General features: G+C 36.8%; 1 protein-coding gene across 1 annotated transcript in view; it reads left to right on the forward strand.

Annotated features, from left to right (window-relative positions):
* Positions 1-745: 745 nt before the first annotated feature.
* Positions 746-24,159, forward strand: part of SPAG16 (sperm associated antigen 16) — a gene marked incomplete at its 5' end in the record, with an annotated part of 884,947 nt that continues 861,533 nt past the window's right edge. The window contains 4 exons of the mRNA XM_082840650.1: positions 746-872; positions 8,693-8,739; positions 9,902-9,997; positions 23,506-23,624. Of these exons, the coding sequence (XP_082696776.1) occupies positions 746-872; positions 8,693-8,739; positions 9,902-9,997; positions 23,506-23,624 (389 nt within the window). The remainder of the gene's footprint in view (positions 873-8,692; positions 8,740-9,901; positions 9,998-23,505; positions 23,625-24,159) is intronic.

Here is a 24,159-nt window from a genome sequence, read left to right on the forward strand (position 1 = left end):
GGCAAGTATCATTTATTATACATTATGTTAGGACAATTTGTACCTCAAAATTCTTATGGAAATGGCTTTACTTTGGTAAGAATCAACGTTACAACTACAATTCCAAGTCCCAGAGTATAAAACCAAAGAGAAAACAGATGTCCAGATAAATACTTTGAATGAGTATGAGAATGGAATTGACTAGGGTGACCATCCTAGTTCTTTATTGGTAGTTCCCCTGGGCCAATCTCTCAGTTATGATTTCTAGGACTTTTTTTTTTCTCCAGGTACTGAGGATCTTCCTCTTTTCCATTAGTTTTCCCTGGGGACAACTAGGACTCTATACACATACCTAAAAATCTGGGGACTGATGATTGGCATGTAAGAACCAACAGAAAGAAAATTTAGAGAAGAAAAAGTGAAAAACAAATGCTAGGGTCAAAACTGAAGAAAACCAAGCCATGTCGGTAAGAAAATGTGTGCAAACCAAGTCCGTTGCTTCATTTTATCTCGTCCAGTTCAGGAACGCATCCCGAGGGCTCAGGGTAACTAGGCAACGAGGTTGCCCCAGTAACGTAGGAAGCAAGGAGGACTTCCCCATTTAGGGCTCGGGGCAGCCCTTCCGGGCCCGGAGCCCGCGCGGTGGGAGGGGTGAAGGATGCCAGGCTCTCGCGAGAGCTGCGTGTGTGTTCGTACTGAAGCGTCTTCGCGGTTGCCCTGAGGGACACGGTGCGGTAGCCAGGGGCAGGCTCCCGGAGCGCTTCAGATGGCTTCTCAGAAAGGGATGCCCTCCTCGGCCCTGCGGGTTCTGGAAGAAGTGTTGGGCATGGGCTCGACGGCTGCCGGGGACACCGCGGAGGCGGTGGCCGCCGAGGGCGCCTACTACCTGGAGCGTATCCTTCCCGAGTAGGCGCGGCACCCAGACGCTGGCCGCGGTAACCGGTGTTGGGGGCGAGGGCGCGGGCTTCCCGCTCTGGGTGCCCTGTGAAGCTTGCGGACACCCAGCCGGTAGAGACGCCTATTAGACCTCTAGGTGGTTTCAACGCCACCGCGACCCCCTGATACCTACCCACTGTAATTTTTCGCCTTGTAGTAGTTGTAGGCTGATGTGTTCCTGTTGGAAAAAGTTAGTAGTCACCACTCAGTAAACTTTGCATTTTATTTTAAAGTAGCACAACAAATTAATCCAATCCTCCTTTACCTCAGGGGTTTTCTTAAGCCCCCAAACCTTCAGAATGCCGTGAAAATAAATCCGTAGGGCAACATCAGGAGGTTAAGGAAAAGACCGCTACCTCTAGGCTTTAAGGAGAGGAAGGAGGAAGCTCAGAATATCCAGCTGGATCCTGTAGATGGTCCAATTGTCTAATGCTTAAGTGATTTGTTTTGGTAGCATCTACTTACTGGGTAGTTTCAATCTGGGCTACTTAATGATAAAAATACCACCCCCCCCGCCCCCCCTCCGCCTTTAGCAACTAAATGGTAACCTCGTGACCTGACGAGGCTCAGAGATGTTAGGAAGAAACAAGATCAGACAGTGATGAGCGATTATCATTGGAAATAACCAGAAAAATTGAATAGCTATATGTGGATAATTAGGTTCACTATTTCTTGTGTAAAGCTTTTGAGCTCCCCTTCTCTAAATTAATGGTACTGAGGAGAGGGGGAGGGTTCATGAGAAAAAGATAACTACTCCATTCTTCAGGCAGATAGGAGGGAGATGGGTAATCAGTTTTATTAAAGGTATCAAGGAAACTGCAAAATCTACCTTATTTTTTTGTCCAAATATAATCCCCCCGGATTTAATTCAAGATTCCAGAGATCCAGCAATGATTCATTTTGTAGGCTTTTAAACTGATTAACCTGTCCTGACTCAGGCCCAGTATACATCCCTGCTACAGGGAGCTTTGAAGAACTTGGTTAAAAAGCTGAAAGAAAATATATAGTATTTCATTCAGTGCAAACATGGTTTTTACAGGAATATGTTCGAATAGTTTGAAATAAATTTGAATGAAATATGTGGGTGCTCTAGTGTCTTAAGTGAGGTTTTATACTCTGTTTTCCTAGCTCTTAACAAGCTGTCTTTTCCAGTAATCTTCCTTTTTAAATTCAAAAACAATTCAACGACTCTTTCAGCGCTAATCTACATCAAAGTATAAAGTTATCCAATGCCCATACTAGTGATAACCAGGCATCTTATATCTGTCAGCATTAAAATGATTTCTATCACAATAGTTTATAATACTGCTTTTAATTTTTTTTTAACATCTTTTTTGGGGTATAATTGCTTTACAACGGTGAGTTAATTTCTGCTCTATAACAAAGTGAATAAAAATATGGAATGCTTCACGAATTTGCATGTCATCCTTGTGCAGGGGCCATGCTAATCTCTGTATCGTTCCAATTTTAGTATATGTGCTGCCGAAGCGAGCACACTGCTTTTAATTTTTAAACTTGTATAGGGCGAGATGCAAACTTAGACGACATAGTTCTTATCTGACTTAGCTATCTCCAGAACTTTAAGAAATCTAATCATGGAATGTATGAATCCTCTAGTGAACAATTTTTTAGAAAGATATTTGCAGCTTTGTAAAATATAAGGCTAGATTTTAACAAAGTGATCTGTAAACGGGCAAGTAGGTATCTCTGGTAATTGTAAAGAAGATTGGTCGTCTTTCGTGAATGAATGCTCTATTAAAAATCAATACAACTTGAGAGAGGTTTTCACTCATAGTAGTGATCAGGGGTTGCCTTTTAATGTGTGGCTGCAGACATTTAAGAGTGCCTATTCCAGCTGAGAGATGCAGGCTGGAATGAATTGTATTAAGAAAGCTAATGCTTAATTGATTTTCTTGCTACTTGTCTAAAGAAAGACCTTATTCAAGGAAGAGTAATGAAATGCATGGACTCCAGGGAAGTAGAGCCTCCAAAGTAGTATTGTTTTTGTTATCTACTTCTCTTTGTGCTGATTCTCTGATCCCCTAACTGGCTTTTGATTATTATTTTAACTTTCTAGACATTTTAACGCTAAGAATTTGACTGAGAATTTGCTGACCCCTGAAAAGGTCTCCTTTGGCCCCAACAGCAGTTTGTGAGGGTTGACTGAGTTTAAGCCTGTCCTTTGAGGCTAACCAACTCTGGATGCAGTCCCAAAGTCAACTGTTTCAAAAATGCAAATTAAGGATTCCAGACCCTGAAATATGGTGATCACACTAAACCAATACCCCATCTAAGATGCATGCTTTTCTTCTTAAGTAATATCCTTAGCCAGTATCTCACTGCAGTGGTAATGTTTACTGATAACTTTGTTTAATTAAAACAGAACTTTTGTTATTTTTAAAAGTTACTTTGTTATTTACTGCTTTTAACACTTAGTTATTTTTCCTCTAAGATGTTACTTCTCTGGAATATTTATAGTATTAAGTAAGAAAATATTAGTAAAATCCTTAATAATCATTATGTTCTCAAGTAGTGTATTTCTTATTATCATTGGAAAACTGGATTTGCTCATGGGTGCTTAACTGCATCCTACATATATTCAAATAAAAAGGATAGACAGTTTGAATGTAGAATGTAGAGGCATGTTACTAAACCTGGAGTGCTGAATTCTACATGCACAAAAGTCATAGATTATTTGGAGAGAAAAAAATTATATTTTGTTCTGTGTCTTCTAGACTAGGCAGATGTTACTGTGTATATGAATCCAAGATATGGATCTTGAAATGAAGATTCTAATTCAGTAAGTGCGGGTTTCAGGGGTTGAGATCCTGCATCATTAACAGGCTCCCAGGTGCTGCTGGTGTGGCTGATCTAAGGACTATAATTGGCATAGCAATGCTGTAGACAAATATCTTAACCTCTAGCCTTTATGTTTTCAGATAGAGGTATAATATATAGACCCCATATCTTTGGGTCTCCTGGTTTAGAAGTTGGAAAAACTTACACCACCATCCACTATGAGAACCTTATATGTTGAAAGAAAATTATTTTCCAGGTTCTGAGGCAGAAGATGGGCAACAGCTGTCTTAGGCAGGAGTGGCCAATAAATTTCCACATTTGCCAATTCTATTGAATTGGTAGTGGTTCGGTGGCATGTGGTATTAAGACTTGGTAGGAAAGACTGAAGGAAGCAAACAGCAATGGGAATTGTGACAGCAAGTGTGCCAGTTATTTGCCACCTTTGGTCTATTTTCAGTTAACTTACTTTATTTAAACTGGCTTTCCTAAGAAAGGGAACATGACTATAATGTTTGGTATTTACAATACATTTATTTCAATTTAGTGAGTAAAATGTTGATCATGGAGGATACAGGCTAGACTTTAGATTGCCTTTGTATACATTGATTCTGCAGTGATATCAAAGATTACAAAGCAATTTCTGTCTATATCAGCTTTGGGAAATCATGTAAAATATAATTAGCTTTATGTTTCACTCCAGTTCTTTATAAAGCTGGTGCTACTGGCAGTGATCACTACCTACAGATGCAGTAGTGGAGGAGACCAGTGTGTGAGGAACTTTGTATGCTGCTCTCATCTGAAAATTGTTCATTTCTTTCTGGCTGTGGTCCATTTGCACAACCTTGTTGTGACCCCATCATACCAACTGTCACATCAAACTCTGCTCCATTAGGCCAGCTGAAATGCTTCTCTGAAGCTTCTTGCAGTTGTATCTTCTGTAGTACTCGGTGGATTTAGGGCTTCATGGCAGTTTCAGTGTGGGTGTATATTGGCCTATTTTCTGACAAGATCTGCAAGGTCAGGATCTGGTGCAGATTCTGTTCGTGTAGAAACTACTAGTTCAATGAAGTACCAGGGAACTAATTCATAGTATGCAAACTCACAAGTACTACTAAATTCCTTCCAGAGCAAGTGGAGATATGGAGAATGACCCTTAGTCTGAGACCAGGCCATGACTATAGGATATAGTACCTGGCTTGGAAGGGGGTGGTGCTGTGGACTGTGGGTGCAGGCTAGGGAGGAAAGAGGGCCACAGATAGTACCCTGGGCAAGATCAGACTAGAAAACCAGGCACAAAATTAAGTGTCAAGTCAAGCTCAAGCTCTAGAAATGCAGGACCAGATCTGAGTGGAATAGAGTAGAAAAAAATGAATTTTGGAACTGGAGTTCAATGATGTTTTTTGAAGGAAAACTAGGCAGGTAATGGGAAGGGAATTTTGCAGGGGCTCAGAGTCAGCTTGGCAAGAAGAAACTGATATTAAGCCAGCATGCCAGTTTATTATTCTGCAGTGGAAAAATAACTTTGTATGAAAATTGTGACCAGCTTAATTGTATGGACATTTCCTGGAGAATAGGATCACCTAAGAGCTTAGACTACAGATGAGAAAGTTGCCCAGTAAAAGTAGAATCAAAATTAAAGGTTTTATTTTTCAGGCAATTCTTGACAAACTGTGCATTTCTACCCCACCAATATTGCTTCTAAAGCAGTGCTTTCCAACCTTTTTCACACACGATGCTCCATCAGATCCTGCTTCACTCTCTCTTTCTGGCTGTCCCAAGGGCCAAGGGGATCAATATCTGTATAGTCCAAAGTTTTCTCTTTATGAAAACCTAAGAGCGTGATTTCTCTCAGGCGTCAGAATCAGAGATTGCTGTACATCTGCTGAGAAACTCATCTGTTTTCATTGGATGGATACTGAATTGGTATCTGATTACATTTCCCTTTTTACCCTGACTGCTGGGAAGCTTGGAGTCAAACCTGTGGCATATAACAAAGTTCATGAGACCTTATGGCCTGTACTGTACCTTACTTCTACTGTTTCCCTTTCTCTGCTAATTTCCATATTCATTTATTTTTATCTTCCTGTAGCTGTATGCATGTCTGTAAACTGCCACAGAATTGTTTTGGGATTTGTTTGTGCATTTGTCTATGTGTTGCGAGCCGGCTAGCCAGCTAGACAGATACATGCGAAAGTACATTTCCTTCTTTAGTAATGCTGCAACATCACATTTCAACTAAGTTGCTTCTGAGAAGGAAGATTTTCCGTTCACATCATATTGTGGGTACTAACAGTATCAATTAAGGAGGATCCTGGTTCCTGTTTTGGGTATTTGTACTCTTCCTGATCTTTTGTTTGGTTAATCTCTTGCCCTTGGTTTATTGAATCTTTGGGTCAATAGCCCTGTAGCTCTTTTATATTTCTCCTTCCTTTAGGGTCTTCAGACTGAGCTGTTTAAAGGATTTGATTTATCTGTTTGTAATATGACACTTGAGAGTTTGGAAAACAAATAGGTGAGAATTCATTACTGAGGATATTGGTAAAAATTGCACATTGCTATTGTGTCACTGTAGAAACAGCACGGTGTAGTTGAAAATACATGGTATTTATATTTAAGAAACTTGTCTTTGTCACTCATATCTTTGATTTTGGCCAAATCTATTCATCTGCCTGACTTAGTTTCCTTTATTTTTTTTCAATTTAGAGATTACTGTATCTGTGCCATTCAATCTCACAGAGTTTTAAGAGTACCTATGGTTATGATCCATGTGACAATACTTTTTAAACTTTATAAAATGGTAGTTATTTTTCTCTTACTCTTTTTTGATTATGGGAAACAATATATTATTAGTGATTATAATCCGTTCCCTAGAATATTTTTTTTTTTGGTAGCAGTATACAAGTGTTGTTTTATATTTTCAAAGCTTTGAGGACAAATCACTTTTTACTCTTATAGAGCCATGTTCAAGAAGCTTTGCTTTGACGTTTCTTCCTCACAGTAAATAAGCAGTTGGCTTATTTACAATTATAAACTCTATCCAGATCATTTTAGAATGTTAACTTCTTTGTGAAATTTATTATGGTATAAGCAGTGATGAAGGATAGCATTACTTTTCTGGAGACTTACAGGCAAGTGACTGCCTACAAAATCAGCTTCTAATAGTTGTTTCTCAGAAGGGGACATATTTTTCCATAAAAAAGAGGCTGAACTTCCTGTAGCTGAACCTAAGGAAATTTTATATCATTAAGTGAACATGTGTCAGAAAAATATAAATCTAGAAAAGGAGGAAGATTCAGAATGTCTTTTATGTATCCATTCATCTTAACACTAGATCATGGGAGACTTAGGAGACTTCTCCACAGGTACTCATCTCTTTCCAGAACAGGGAAAATAACAACAAACACTTGTATAGTATTTATTATAAGCCAGGCACCATTCTAAATGGTTTACATATGTTAATTTGTGTTAACAAGAGAGGTAGTATAGTATAGTGAAACCTAAGCTTCTGGGGCTGATTCCCAACTCTGTTAGGTCCTGATTGTGTAACTGTGCATTTGAGTCCTGATCTGTAAAACAGAGATAATAATAGTTCAGCCTCATTGGTAGGATGAGGATGAAATGAGTTAATACATGTAAAACCCTTAGGACAGTGCCTGGCTCCTGTTAAATACTATGTGTGTGTTATCAGTTCTTATTACAAACAACAGAAGTTGTTACACACACCGTCAGGTTACTCTTGCAGGATGGGATGACAGAGAAATTTCTTATAACCAGCAGCAAAATGAAAACTAGGCTAATCTAATCTTTGATTTTCATAACCATTGCTGTGCACTGAAGTGTTTAATTTTATACCTTTTAAACTTGGCCTAATAAAGTCTGTGCATTTGAAAAAAAATGTAAACCTACTGACCAATCAACAAAATAGCATTACTGGTGTGTATTTTGATTTCTTTTAAAATTAAATGTTGTCTTGAAGTTTTCATTTGTAATTAGACTAACTTGTAATTTTTGAAGGTCTTAGAGCAATGCTGTTAGAAGTTTTTATTAGAATCATTTCCACTGATATTTTAATGCTGATATATCTTTTTTTTTTTTTTTTTTTTTGTGGTGCGCGGGCCTCTCAGTGTTGTGGCCTCTCCCGTTGTGGAGCACAGGCTCTGGACGCGCAGGCCCCGTGGCCATGGCTCACGGGCCCAGCCGCTCCTTGGCATGTGGGATCTTCCCGGACTGGGGCACGAACCCACGTCCCCTGCATCGGCAGGCGGACTCTCAACCACTGCGCCACCAGGGAAGCCCCTGATATATCTTGATAATTTATGAACTGCTGAGTTATGATTATTAAGTAGTTTATATTTGCTTAAACATTAGGCTGTCTTTTCTGAGAAGATAATTTTAAAATTGAGATATGTAAGAAAGAGAGTGGAGGTGTAAGTATCTTATTGATAAAAACATTGAAATCTATATTTTACTTATATTTAAATCTTAGTGTGCTTTGTTTTTTTCATTCACAATACTTTAAACCAAATAAAGAAGTCACACTGCATTGTGAATGACTAAGAAACTCTGGAAAATTCACTGTGGTTTGAGATGTGTTTGAAAACTTACTGTCATAGTTTTCCTGTCCATCATTTTTCTTATCTCTTTCTAATTTATGTTATGATACCATGTACATTTTTGTAAGCCTTCTTAGAATCAAATTGGAAATCATTAGATAGTAAATAGATTAAAAATATAGTTTTTCATGAGTTTGGGTTGTTTGAATAATAATTTAAAATAACAATTAAGATATTTTGTCTTAAAACATCTATAAATGTAGGCTGTATGAGGAAGAGGAATTTTAAAAAATAGCTTAATTTACATGTATTTACTAACTTGGTGAGATACTTGGATATAATACTGTATTTTAAGGTTATCTCAATTTTTAAATATAATAATTTTATTCCATTATTTTGAGATTCAAACTTAACAGTACATTTAGAGGTCACCATAACTGAAGCATCTGAAGATGATTATGAATATGAAGAGGTAATTTGTTCATTTTACGTATTCTATAAATTCATTACAGTCATTCCTGTGAAATATTCATTTTATTTTTTCTTAAAAATTTTTTTTCTTAAGTGATGCTACTTTTTCAACTGAATTTAGCTAATCAGCTGGTTAAGAGTGAGGTTTGAAAATTCTATTTAAAAATTTAGATTGGTTAACACATCTGGCTCTTTTGATTTTCTTGTTAATTGTCCTTCAGAGTCAGCTTCTCATCACCTGCCTTGTGGATCCACACTATAGTCTGTCGTCTCTGTCCAGCAGGTGTTCCCAATCATCCAGTCTAGGTTTCCCAGATTCCTACTACCTAGCTGGAGCTCAGATCCTATGGTTCCCTTCAACTTAGCAATACTTTAGTCTAATATAGTTACTGTCTCAAACCTGTCCTTTAATTCATTGTTCCAAGGGAACCTATCATTACATCTGAGACTTGGAAGGCAGAGTCACTCCAAGATGACAGAAGCTGTGAATGAAACTGTGGAAGCAAGCCTGGCATTTGTGGCCTGGGCAAACAGGAGACAGGACAAACACAGAAGATAGGCTTTGTATTACTACTGGTAAAATGGAGATAATATTAATACATACCACATGAAATGACTTAATAAATGTAACAGGCTTAAAGCTGTGATCAGCACATAAGAAGCATGCAATAAGTGTTCACTCTCATTAATGTCATAACTAGAGTCAGTTGCATTCTTCCGAGAGCTTAACATTCAGGCAGTGAGTTTTGTTTTGCTTTTTAATATTAGACATAATTTATTAGATATTTGCAGTTGCTAGTAGTTATGAAAAGTAATGGTGGAGAAAATCTGGGATGCGGAGAGAATGGTGGCATTTAGATGGCCTAACATTCTTTTTTTTCAGCAGAGTTGTTAGACTACATTTGTCAGTATAGGTAAAAGCAGTTGCCCGTAAGCTAACCTCAAGTTCATCAGTAGTAACACTGAGTGATGTTTATAAGGAAGTCAGAGGACTGCCTACTTGTTACTTTATTTTTCATGGATCTTCAGAATGACATCGTGTCTTACATAAAGTGTATTTCTTTGATCCTTTGTTTTGTGAGGCAAATTTATTTCTAAAATGAAATAAGGTATTTTTATATTCCTGCTAACTCTTCCTATCATTCTCTTTCTCTGTTATTTAGATACCAGATGACAATTATAGCATTCCAGAGGGTGAAGAAGACCTGGCAAAAGCAGTTCAGATAGTCCAAGAACAGGCTACAGATACTCAAATTTTGGTGAGAATTTTGAACACAACCATAGCCTATAGTTTAACAGTGATACTTTCTACACGAAGTTTTGAAAGTCATTTAAACTATAAATACTTCACTTACTAGATGCAACTCCTGACATCTTTTTCACTTCTATTAGCTTATCATCTAACCTTCACTTTTAGTAAGTAGTCATATTTACTTTGCCTTGGATCATCATTTTCCACATGGTGTTCACTTTTGCATGACTTTGCAACAAATGACACTTTCTCTCAGAACTCTTTTTAATCTCAATAGAGTTTAAACAAGGATTTTCAGCACTTGTACAGAACTGGGTATTGTATACATATTCTACAGTCTGTTTTGTAAGCATCTGTATTTTTTGTTTTTCATGGAAGTATTTAGATCACAGGAAATGCCTAATATATTATGCTTTTTTTCTTGTGAGGCTGATGAACTAATTTCACTAGAAAATATGGTGGGGATGCTTTCTGATTATAATACCACCAATTAACAGTACATGGAATGATGGCATTCCTGTAAAATTGCAAGCTCAATTAAAAATTGACAATAATGATGATAGCAAAAATATTTTTAAAGTGCTACCAATACTAATTAACACTGAAGTCATACCAATACTAATTAAGAAGGCTGCTTTTCTTCAAAAATGAAACCTTTACTGTGAAATATGAAGGAAATTATTATACTCTTATTTAGGTGCAGATTTGGCTTCCTCAGTGCAAAATAGTATGTGATAGACTTCACTCCATATTCTGCCCTTTGTCAATCTTTCCATATTTTGCAGATTTCCTTGGTTCAGAAATCTAGTTACTCCTTTCCAAAATATCTGTCCATTCAAAATTGAAAAATGCTGAAGAGGAGGATTTTTTGAATCCAGAATTGATTATATTCTAAGTGGAGGGCTTTAGCTCATAGTAAAGTCTATTCTCTAATATATCCTATGGATATAGTTCCTTCTAGGTAGACGTAAAGTGAAGTCTACTATGCAGACTTTATTAGTCTGTTGGATATCTCAATGCAGTAATTTATAAGAAAGTTTTAAAACATAGCATTTTGAACGATGAGCAGTGAATAAACATATCAGTTGCACTCTATGTATTACTTATCATCTTCCTTCTTGCTTTACATCATTAAGTAAAGAAGGATTAAAAAAATACTTTATGTACCACTCATTTATATTGGTACTTGGTAACATAGATATGCCTAACACAGTGCTTGGCACATAGTAGGCACTAAATGAATAGATAAATGAATCATTGAATGAAAAAATTATGACCAAACTGTAATTGCATCTTTGTATGTGGTATCATGCTAGAAGGTGCTTGTAAATCCAAAGATAAATCCAAGAAGGGCAATTGGTGAATAAATTCAATGTAGTAGCTGTCGTATCTTCTGAACTAAATATCAGTAATTCTTCTGTCATCAGTTTCTCAGAAGCTTTCTTTTATCATAAGCTTGCAAGAGGTAACTTTCTAGATTTATGACATATTTATAGCTTGTTGACTCTCATTTAAGGTTTTATCTGTTTTTTGAGTTCTTTGGAGGAACTGTGCTATGCAGAAAACTCACAAAAGTTTCCCTTAAGCTTTTAAAATTAAATATGAATTCATTTTATGATAAGCATTTCAGTTATGTATTTCTAATTTGGTTTTTGTTTCTATAGTATTTTATCTTCAAAAACTAGCTTTGAGTTGTGCCATGGGCTTTCTGTTTTAAGAATATTTATTGCTTATGAAACCCACTTCCTTTTGTTATGATTTTATTACATCTGTTTATGAGCAAGATATATTTTCTTCTATGTTAGAGGATAGTAGTAGTCTCAATTGAACAGGGACTTTTAGAAAATTCATTAAAGACTGCAAGTAAAAAAGGTCATCATTACATTAGGAATGTTGAATATAGTTGAAATTATTGAAAAGTTGAAAGTTGGAAATAATGTAAGTAGTTTTATTGGTTAAAAAATTAACAAGGATTATTTATATAAGAGTTGACATTTAAATGAATTTTTATAATTTTCTTTAAACCTTGATAATATATATGAAAAATCTGAGAATTGATGCATGTTTTATTTCATAAATTTTAAACTTTTTATCCTATAAAAATGTTTCCTTGATAAGTGCAATGTTTCAGAAATCTGAAATAAAATATAGTTTTATCATATTTAAAGTAATTAATGAAAAAATTAATGTAGGAAATGTTATTAATCTGTGACAAATGTGTGGTTTGGTTGTACTGTCCATTGTTTCTTGAAACTGAAGTCTTTTTTCTAAGTATAAATGTAAGTAGAAATAGGAATACAGGCACACACACACATACACACACATATTCCTTAGAAATACTTGTATGTAATTTTATGAATGAAAGTCTACTTATATTCAAGCTGGGTTTTCCCCTTTACACTGTGAGCATATTATTGCCATTTTGGGGGGTAATTCTTTAGCTGTTTTGGTTAGTGATTGTTTTGTTTTGCTAATTTTGGAGGTAAAATCTTAAAGGTCCATGTATTGCCATAATAATATAATATTTATAAACTTATAAGTTTGATCTTTAAAGATAACAGCGGAGTACCCAAATCATAACACTGTTACATTTCCTGACATCTTCTCTCCATCTCCTCCTCTAAGAATATAAGGCATTTCTTTGAAATAGTCATGTGTTTCTGAAGAAGATGAATTGATAACTGAACAAAACTACTATACTGTTTAACGTATTAATCAGTAGTTCTCAAAGAATTTTACTCTAAGATATTTTCCTACATATTTATTAAGAATTACTATCAAATATTTTCATATTAAAGTTATGTTCTTATAAGAAAAACGTAGCTCAGGATTAGTTATTCCTTTCATTTATTTATTTATTTTTAACATCTTTATTGGAGTATAATTGCTTTGCAGTGGTGTGTTAGTTTCTGCTTTATAACAAAGTGAATCAGCTATACATATACATATATCCCCATATCTCCTCCCTCTTGTGTCTCCCTCCCATCCTCCCTATCCCACCCCTCTAGGTGGTCACAAAGCACCGAGCTGATCTCCCTGTGCTATGTGGCTGCTTCTCACTAGCTAACTATTTTACATTTGGTACTATATATAAGTCCATGCCACTCTCTCACTTTGTCCCTGCTTACCCTTCCCCCCCACCCATGTCCTCAAGTCTATTCTCTACATCTCTGTCTTTATTCCTGTCCTGCCCCTATGTTCTTCAGAACTTTTTTTTTTTTTAGATTGCATATATATTTGTTAGCATATGTTATTTGTTTTTCTCTTTCTGACTTACTTCACCCTGTATGACGGACTCTAGGTCCATCCACCTCACTACAAATAACTCAGTTTCGTTTCTTTTCATGACTGAGTAATATTCCATTGTATATATGTGCCACATCTTTATCTGTTCATCTGTCAGTGGACACTTAGGTTGCTTCCATGTCCTGGCTATTGCAAATAGAGCTGCAATGAACATTGTGGTACATGACTCTTTTTGAATTATGGTTTTCTCAGGGTATATGCCCAGTAGTGGGATAGCTGGGTCATATGGTAGTTCTATTTTTAGTTTTTTAAGGAACCTTCATACTGTTCTCCATAGTGGCTGTATTAATTTACATTCCCACCAACAGTGCAAGAGGGTTCCCTTTTCTCCACACCCTCTCCAGCATTTATTGTTTGTAGATTTTTTGATGATGGCCATTCTGACTGGTGTGAGGTGATACCTCATTGTACTTTTGATTTGCATTTCTCTAAAGATAAGTGATATTGAGTATTCTTTCATGTGTTTGTCGGCAATCTGTATATCTTCTTTGGAGAAATGTCTATTTAGGCCTTCTGCCCATTTTTGGATTGGGTTGTTTGTTTTTTTGATATTGAGCTGCTTGTAGTATTGGAGATTAATCCTTTGTCAGTTGCTTCATTTGCAAATATTTTCTCCCATTCTGAGGGTTGTCTTTTCGTCTTGTTTATGGTTTCCTTTGCTATGCAAAAGCTTTGAAGTTTCATTAGGTCCCATTAGTTTATTTTTTGTTTTTATTTCCATTTCCCTAGGAAGTGAGTCAAAAAGAATCTTGCTGTCATTTATGTCAGAGTGTTCTGCCTATGTTTTCTTCTAAGAGTTTTATAGTGTCTGGCATTACATTTAGGTCTTTAATCCATTTGGAGTTTATTTTTGTGTATGGTGTTGGGGAGTGTTCTAACGTCATTCTTTTACATGTAGCTGTCCAGTTTTCCCAGCACCACTTATTGAAGAGGCTGTCTTTTCTTCATTGTATATTCTTGCCTCCTTTATCAAAAATAAGGTGACCATGTGTACATAGGTTTATCTCTGGGCTTTCTATCCTGTTCCATTGATCTATATTTCTGTTTTTGTGCCAGTACCATACTGTCTTGATTAGTGTAACTTTGTAGTACAGCCTGAATTCAGGGAGCCTGATTCCTCCAACTCCGTTTTTCTCTCTCAAGATTGTTTTGGCTTTTCAGTATCTTTTGTGTTTCCATACAAATTGTGAAATTTTTTGCTCTAGTTCTGTGATAAATGCCATTGATAGTTTGATAGTGATTGCACTGAACCTGTAGATTGCTTTGGGTACTGTAGCTATTTTCACAGTGTTGATTCTTCCAGTCCAAGAACATGGTATATCTCTCCATCTCTTTGTATCATCTTTAATTTCTTTCATCAGTGTTTTATAGTTTTCTGCATACAGGTCTTTTGTCTCCTTAGGTAGGTTTACTCTTAGGTATTTTATTCTTTTTGTTGCAGTGGTAAATGGGAGTGTTTCCTTAATTTCTCTTTCAGATTTTTCATCATTAGTGTATAGGAATGCAAGAGATTTCTGTGCATTAATTTTGTATCCTGCAACTTTACCAAATTCATTGATTAGCTCTAGTAGTTTTCTGGTAGAGTCTTTAGGATTCTCTATGTATAGTATCATGTCATCTGCATGTCTCTATATATACTATCATATATAGTATCATGTCTCTATGTATATAGTATTACGTATAGTGACAGTTTTACTCCTTCTTTTCAGATTTGGATTCCTTTTATTTCTTTTTCTTCTATGATTGCTGTGGCTAAAACCTCCCAAACTATGCTGACTAATCGTAGTGAGAGTGGGCAACCTTGTCTTGTTCCTGATGTTAGTGGAAATGGTTTCAGTTTTTCACCATTGAGAACGATGTTGGCTGTGGGTTTGTCATATATGGCCTTTATTATGTTGAGGTGAGTTCCCTCTATGCCTACTTTCTGCTTTTTTTTTTTATCATAAATGGGTGTTGAATTTTGTCATAAGCTTTTTCTGCATCTGTTGAGATGATCATATGGTTTTTATCCTTCAGTTTGCTAATATGGTGTATCACATTGATTGATTTGCATATATTGAAGAATCCTTGCATTCCTGGGATAAACCCCACTTGATCATGGTTTATGATCCTTTTAATGTGCTGTTGGATTCTGTTTGCTAGTATTTTGTTGAGGATTTTTGCATCTATGTTCATCAGTGAAATTGGCCTGTAGTTTTCTTTCTTTGTGACATCTTTGGTTTTGGTATCTGGTTTTGATGGTGGCCTTTTAGAATGTGTTGGGGAGTGTTCCTCTCTCTGCTGTATTTTGGAAGAGTTTGAAAAGGATAGGTGTTAGCTCTTCTCTAAATGTTTGGTAGAATTTAGTTGTGAAGCCATATGGTCCTGGGCTTTGGTTTGTTGGCAGATTTTTAATCACAGTCTCAATTTCAGTGCTTGTGATAGGTGTGTTTATATTTTCTATTTCATCCTGGTTCAGTTTCGGGAGGTTGTGCTCTTCTAAGAATTTGTCCATTTCTTCCAGGTTGTCCATTTTATTGGCATAGAGTTGCTTGTAGTAATCTCTCATGATTCTTTTTACTTCTGCAGTGTTAGCTGTTATTTCTCCTTTTTCGTTTCTATTTCAGTTGATTTGAGTCTTCTCCCTTTTTTTCTTGATGAGTCTGGCTAGTGGTTTATCAATTTTGTTTATCTTCTCAAAGAACCAGCTTTTAGTTTTATTGATCTTGGCTACTGTTTCTGTCATTTCATTTTCATTTATTTCTGATCTGATCTTATGATTTCTTTCCTTCTGCTAACTTTGGGGGTTTTTTGTTCTTCTTTCTCTAATTGCTTTAGGTATAAGGTTAGGTTGTTCATTTGATATGTTTCTTGTTTCTTGAGGTAGGATTTTATTGCTATAAACTTCCCTCTTAGAACTGCTTTTGCTGCATCCCATAGGTTTTGGGTCGTCATGTTTTCATTGTCATTTGTTTCTAGGTATTTTTTGACTTCCTTTTTGATTTCTTCAGTGATCTCTTGGTTATTAAGTAGTGTATTGTTTAGCCTCCATGTGTTTGTATTTTTTACAGATTTTTTCTTGTAATTGATATCTAGTCTCATAACGTTGTTGTCAGAAAAGATACTTGATATGATTTCAATTTTCTTAAATTTACCAAGGCTTGATTTGTGACACAAGATATGATCTATCCTGGAGAATGTTCCATGAGCACTTGAGAAGAAACTGTATTCTGTTGTTTTTGCATGGAATATCTTATAAATATCAATTAAGTCCCTCTTGTTTAATGTGTCATTTAAAGCTTGTGTTTCCTTATTTATTTTCATTTTGGATGATCTGTTCCCTGGTGAAAGTGGGGTGTTAAAGTTCCCTACTATGACTGTGTTAATGTCCATTTCCCCTTTTATGGCTGTTAGCATTTGCCTTTTGTATTGAGATGCTCCTATGTTGGGTGCATAGATATTTACAATTGTTATATCTTCTTCTTGGATTGATCCCTTGATCATTATGTAGTGTCCTTCTTTGTCTCTTGTAATAGTCTTTATTTTAAAGTGTATTTTGTCTGATATGAGAATTGCTACTCTACTCCAGCTTTCTTTTGCTTTCCATTTGCATGGAATATCTTTTCCCATCCCCTCACTTTCAGTCTGTATGTGTCCCTGGGTCTGAAGTGGGTCTTTTGTAGACAGCATATATACGGGTCTTGTTTTTATATCCATTCAGCCAGTCTATGTCTTTTGGTTGGAGCATTTAATCCATTTACATTTAAGGTTGTTATCAATATGTACATTCCTATTACCATTTTCTTAATTGTTTTGGGTTTGTTATTGTAGGTCTTTTCTTCTCTTGTGTTTCCTGCATAGAGAAGTTTCTTTAGCATTTGTTGTAAAGCTGGCTTGGTGATGCTGAATTCTATTACCTTTTGCTTGTCTGTAAAGGTTTTAATTTCTCTGTCAAATCTGAATAAGATCCTTTCTGGGTAGAGTAATCTTGGTTGTAGTTTTTCCCTTTCATCACTTAAAATATGTCCTGCCACACCCTTCTGCCTTGCAGAGTTTCTGCTGAAAGATCAGCTGTTAACCTTATGGGGATTCCCTTGTATGATATTTGTTGTTTTTCCCTTGCTGCTTTTAATATTCTTTGTATTTATGTTTTGATAGTTTGATTAATATGTGTCTTGGCATGTTTTTCCTTGTTTTTATCCTATATGGGACTCTCTGCACTTCCTGGAGTTGATTGACTATTTCCTTTCCCATATTAGGGAAGCTTTCAACTATAATTTCTTCAACTATTTTCTCAGTCCCTTTCTTTTTCACTTCTTCTGGGACCCCTGTAATTTGAATCTTGGTGTGTTTAATGTTGTCCCAGATTTCTCTGAGACTGTCCTCAATTCCCTTCATTCTTTATTCTGCTCTGCAGTAGTTATTTCCACTATTTTATCTTCCAGGTCCCTTATCCGTTCTTCTGCCTCAGGTTTTCTGCTATCGATTCCTTCCTGAGAATTTTTAATTTCATTTACTGCGTTGTTCATCATTGTTTGTTTGTTCTTTAGTTCTTCCAGGTCCTTATGAAATGTTTTTTGTATTTTCTTCATTCTATTTCCAACATTTTGGATCACCTTTACTATCATTACTCTGTATTCTTTTTCAGGTAGACTGCCTATGTCCTCTTCATTTGTTTGGTCTGGTGTGTTTTTACCTTGCTCCTTCATCTGCTGTGTGTTTCTCTGTCTTCTCATTTTGCTTAACTTACTGTGTTAGGGGTCTCCTTTCCAAGGCAGCGGGTTCATAGTCCCCATTGTTTTTGGTGTCTGCCCCCCATGGCTAAGGTTGGTTCAGTGGGTTGTGTAGGCTTCCTGGTGGAGGGGACTAGTGCCTGTGTTCTGGTGGATGAGGCTGGATCTTGTCTTTCTGGTGGGCAGAACTATGCCTGTTGGTGTGTTTTGGGATGTTTGTGACCTTATTATGATTTTCAGCAGCCTCTCTGCTAATGGGTGGGGTTGTGTTCCTGTCTTGCTATTTGTTTGGCATAGGGTGTCCAGCACTGTAGCTTGCTGGTCGTTGAGTGGAGCTGGGTCTTAACATTGAGATGGAGATCTCTGGGAGAGCTTCTGCCGTTTGATATTACATGGGGCCAGGAGGTCTCTGGTGGATCAATGTCCTGAACTCGGCTTTCCCACCTCAGAGGCACAGGCCTGATACCTGGCTGGAACACCGAGACCCTGTCAGCTACATGGCTTAGAAGAAACGGAAGAATAAAGGAAAGAAAGAAAGAAAAAAATAAAATAAAGTTTTAAAAATAATAAATATTGAGAATAAAGGAAATTTTAAAAGTAATTAAAAAAAGAAAAAGAATAGGAAAGAAAGTAGAGAGCAACCAAACCAAAAAAAAATCCACCAATGATAACAAGTGCTAAAAACTATACTAAAAAAAAAAAAAAAAAAGATAGAACCCTAGGGCAAATGGTAAAAACAAAGCTATAGACAAAATCAAACAAAGAAACATACACAGTCACAAAAAGAGAAAAAGGAAAAAAACCCCAAAACATTGTTGCTCCCAAAGGCCACCGCCTCAATTTTGGGATGATTCGTTGTCTATTCAGGTATTCCACAGATGCAGGGTGTATCATGTTGATTGTGGAGATTTAATCCGCTGCTCCTGAGGCTTCTGGGAGAAATTTCCCTTTCTCTTCTTTGTTCGCACAGCTCCTGGGGTTCAGCTTTGGATTTGGCCCTGCCTCTGTGTGTAGGTAACCTGAGGGCGTTTGTTCCCGCTCAGACAGGACAGGGTTAAAGGAGCCGCTGATTCGGGGGTTCTGGCTCACTCAGGCTGGGGATGGGGGAGGCAGGGGTATGGATGCGGGGCGAGCCTGCGGCGGCAGAGGCCAGTGTGACGTTGCACCAGCCCGAGGTGCTGTGTGTGCTCCCAGGGAACTTGTCCCTGGATCATGGGACCCTGGCAGTGGCGGGCTGCACACGCTCCTTGGAGGGGAGGTGTGGATAGTGACCTGTGCTCGCACACAGGCTTCTTGGTGGTGGCAGCAGCAGCCTTAGTGTCTCATGCCCGTCTCTGGGGTCCGTGCTGATAGCCGCGCCTCACGCCCGTCTCTGGATCTCATTTAGGCGGTGCTCTGAATCCCCTCTCCTCACGTACCCCGAAACAATGGTCTCTTGCCTCTTAGGCAGTTCCAGAGTTTTTCCCGGACTCCCTCCTGGCTAGCTGTGGCGCAGTAGCCCCTTCAGGCTGTGTTCACGCAGCCAACCCCAGTCCTCTCCCTGGGATCCGACCTCCGAAGCCTGAGCCTCAGCTCCCAGCCCCTGCCCGCCCTGGCGGGTGAGGAGACAAGCCTCTCGGGCTGGTGATTGCTGGTAGGCACCGATCCTCTGTGCGGGAATCTCCCGGCTTTGCCCTCCGCACCCCTGTTGCTGCGCTCTCCTCAGTGGCCCCAAAGCTCCCCCAGCCCCGCCACCTCCCGTCCCCGCCAGTTTAGGGGCTTCCTAGTGTGTGGAAACTTCTCCTCCTTCACAGCTCCCTCCCACTGGTGCGGGTCCCATCCCTATTCTTTTGTCTCTGTTTATTCTTTTTTCTTTTGCCCTACCCAGGTACGTGGGGAGTTTCTTGCCTTTTGGGAGGTCTGAGGTCTTCTGCCAGCATTCAGTAGGTGCTCTGTAGGAGTTGTTGCACATGTATATGTATTTCTGATGTATTTGTGGGGAGGAAGGTGATCTCCACGTCTTACTCTTCTGCCATCTTGAAGGTCTCCTTTTCTTTAGACTTTGGTTTCATTAAAGTTCATTTTAAATCTTACATATCATATATGCTAATGAAATAAATACATAAAATAATTTTCATTACTTTTATATGTTCAATGATTAAATCACAATAAAAAGAGCTGTTTGTCATTATTGAGTTCCTAGTCCCTTGATGTACACATTTAATTTCAGTTAAAGAACCAGGCTACTTGTACCCCGAGCCTTGCCTATAGATTCTTCAAACTAGTATCTTTGACTTAATTTGAATTAAAGAGTTGATTCTCAGGAGTCAAAAAAACAGTTTTCAAAGAAACTCACTGAGTGGAATAGTTCAAACTATATCAAGACAGTTTTGATATATGGTCCAGTAATTCTTTGGTATTCAACATTTAATTAATTCTTAAGTCCTCTCTGATTTTGTTCTCAACATATCTCATATCCTTCTCTTCGCTTTCATCCCTTACTTAGTTCGTCTCAGATTCACCTTCTGTCTTCTCTCATCAGAGCTACTGTCATGCTGCTGATACTGCGCCTCCTTCTACTTGCATGTAAAGGAGGTTTTAAACACAAATTTGAATTTATCACTCCTCTACTTAAATCAGCAATGTCTCCATCCTTCCGTCTGCCTTGACCTTCTTGATGTGCTTTCTGTCTGGCTTTCCAACTTTCTCTTTGGTCCTTTCTCCATAAGACCTTGAGCTTGAATGGACTGAACTCTCATTCCTTGTCTTTGCCTCTGATGTTTTTCTTGCATTGAATTTCCTTCCATCCTTCTTCACCCATTGAACTTCCTCTTCTTCTATAAATTCCAACTTAAGAGTCTTTCTTAACAAAGCCTTCTTTTACCTACCCAAGGCAAGTGAAATACTTTCCACCTTTATCACTTTACCAAGAAGATCTCTATTTTTTTCACACGAGACACTATTTAGAAACCTCTCTAATTAGAAAATTTCACCTTTATAACTTTCATAGAAAAAACTAAGCAACATGCTAGAGCCACTTTTGTCTCTAACAGATTTCTGGGTCACATGTGGATGGATTTTTTAATAATTCAGCATTTTGTAAAGTGAGGCATATTTGCTAGTTTTTAGAGCCTTGGCTCTTTTGGTCCTTATTCTGAGGTGCTTTATTAACACCATCATTAAATTAGTTTTAAAGCTGTAATGAGAGTTGTATATATTGTATAATTGAGATAAAAATGCAACTTAAAATTACATAAATGTACCTATTGGCTGTATGTATGATGTTCTGTGTAGACTTATAAATAGGCTTTTATAATCAAAACTAATCACAAATAGTAGAGCTTCTATACTGTTATTTGTTTACATGTTTTGTTTTTTACTCAACTGGTCTTTCAATTCCTTGAGACAGGGACGGTGTCTTATTCATATTTAATTCCTCGCACTTTTCACACAGTGCCTGGCATATGGGTGATATTCAGCATATATATGTTAAGTTAATATTATTTATAAAGATAAAAGAGACATTTATGATCACATTACAGCTTGGAACGTGTGTGTGTGTGGCGTATAATGCTGAAGGACTATAGATTAGATACATAAATATATTGTCAGGATTATAAATCTCAATGTATAAATAAGAACTATGGCAGTTTAAAGTGGTTGGATTTCTGTTTTGGATGTTTCAAGGTGTGTGTGTAAGATGTGTTCAGGAAGAGAAAACATTTATTTGAGAAGGCAGGAATCTTATGTGTTGCAACCATACACACAAGCATCTTGTAAGCAAGCAGTCCATAGGCATCTTTAGAAACTAGAGTAGGTACAGTCTGTCTTCCCTTTTCTCCTATGTTCCTGATTCCTTCAACTATCATCCTTCTCATCTTAAAATATCATGTTCAAATTTACTGACCCAAAATCAAAGGTAGCATTTATTAAGTATAATGAATGCTTGCTTTGAGCTATATTATGTCCTTACTTAACAGTTATAAATATAAAATCTTCTACCACAATTCAACAACTTGATGGATGACAGGCGTGCTGTACTCTTGCTACTTTGGCATCTCCCATGATGTTTGATATAGGGTCCTACACATAATCATCATTGTTATATGATATCTTTTTTAATGATCTTAGGAAAGAGAAGTTATTCTGCATGAGCTTTAAAAAAACTTTTAAAACCCCATCATTTGCCAGGAATTTTCTGTAGCCCCCTAAATTTGCTTAAACTCATCACTATTTTGATTGTCATAATAGCCACTAGTAATTAACATCAGTATTAAAGTATTTATAGAACTTTTAAAGGACTTTTTGTAGCAAGAAAGATTTTCTTTCTTCAGTGCATTTCTGTGTAACCATTGTGTGCATTCTTTGTAACCTGGTCTATAACCATTACCAAGTTGGGAAGGGGAAGTAGGAAGGAAAGTCCATTGCTGGGCTTCTATAGGTGAAAATAGATCTGACTATCCAAATATTCTGCAGTGAGATTACTGAGTTCTTACCAATGAGAAGAAAATGAATGTACTCTGGAGACAATGATGCTGTTGATATTAAGAATCTACCCATTACTTGGTTTATTTTATACAGTGATATGTGATATGGTAGTTGTTATGACTGTCCTACTTTCATATCTCACTTGCTGAAATATCTCCATTTCTCTAGTTTAAGGATCTCTAAACTTGTTCTCACAAGGGTCACATAGAAAATATTTTGTGTTTTGAAGGGCATAAGGTCTCTGTTGCAACTGCTCAACTGTAGTGCAAAAAGAGCCATAGACAATATGTAAATAAGTGGGCATGGTGGGGTTCTCATAAACTCTATCAACTCTAGTTGATAGACTTATTTATTTCCATTATGAAATAATAGTACAAGAGCCCTCTATTGCACATAATTTCTTCCGTAGTGTTTCTAGAAATCAAGGCACCCAAACCACATTTCTTTTTATAATGATAATAATTAAAATAATTAAATGATCTATACATATATGTATATTTAATTTGTTATATACTATTGTTAGGGCAAGGTGACCTCCTTATTGTTTTTCAAACAATCCAATCACAGTCTTGCCTGCCTTTGTACTTGCTAATGCTGTATCTGGAACGTGACTCTACCTCTTCTCTAGATTTATGTTCAGATGCCGCTTTCTCAATGAAATCTTCCTTCATCACCCTATGTACATAGCAGCCCAGCTCTACACACATATCTGCTCCCTACCTGGCTTTCCCTCGCTTCAACCCTCTGTCTGTACCCCCAGGCACTTAGTACCATCTACCATACTATATATTTTTAATTTAGTTATTCATTTTCTGTCCCCATATTCTTGACTATTAGTTATGAGGACTGAGTCTTGTCTGTTTTCATCACTGCTTTATCCCTAGTGATTAAAATAGTTCCTGGACATAATAGTCAACAAAATTCTTTAAAAAGTGAATGAATGAATGAATGAATGAATGTAAGGCCTATGTGTACAATTAATCAAAGCTTTGATATTTTCAAAATAAGTAATTACACATTTAAATTTTAGGAGCAGAAAACAGTCCTTTCTTCAAAGCATGCAGTACCTGAAGCAATAGAAGGCTTTCTCTGCAATTTCCTGATCAAAATGGGAATGACTAGAACTCTTGATTGCTTTCAGTCTGAATGGTAAACAATTAAGTAAATAGTTCTCTAGAAATACTAACATTATTTAACATGTGTACTTTTAATCATCTTAAAAGACTTTGAGTGACTCGGCTTATGTAAAATGAATGAACTGGATAGAAACTTTTTTCATCACCACCACTGAAACTACAACACACATACACACACAATCAGGATATCAATTTCAAAGAAATTTTTAATATCTTTTCTAGATATATAAATTTAGGTGATTTTCAAGAATCAATAAAATGGAATGTCTCCTGTAGTTATATAATATGAAGCTATTTGATAAAATATTTTTTAAATGTCTTTTGAATAATTATAAGGGTATAATTTCCTGTATTAAGACATCCTACTAACAGTACTACTTTGCTTGTTTTACTTAGAGTGTAATGGCCTGCTTTTCTCTACTCACACAACTAATTTTTTTTCTACAAATATCCCTTCATTTAGAAGTAAGTGGAATTACATTGTCAAATGATACCTTTTTCTTGTTATAATTGAAAATTTAATAACTTATTGGTTATGAAAATCAGCA

Source organism: Leucopleurus acutus (genome assembly GCF_964270905.1).
Source record: "Leucopleurus acutus genome assembly, chromosome: 6".
Taxonomy (NCBI): Eukaryota; Metazoa; Chordata; class Mammalia; order Artiodactyla; family Delphinidae; genus Leucopleurus; species Leucopleurus acutus.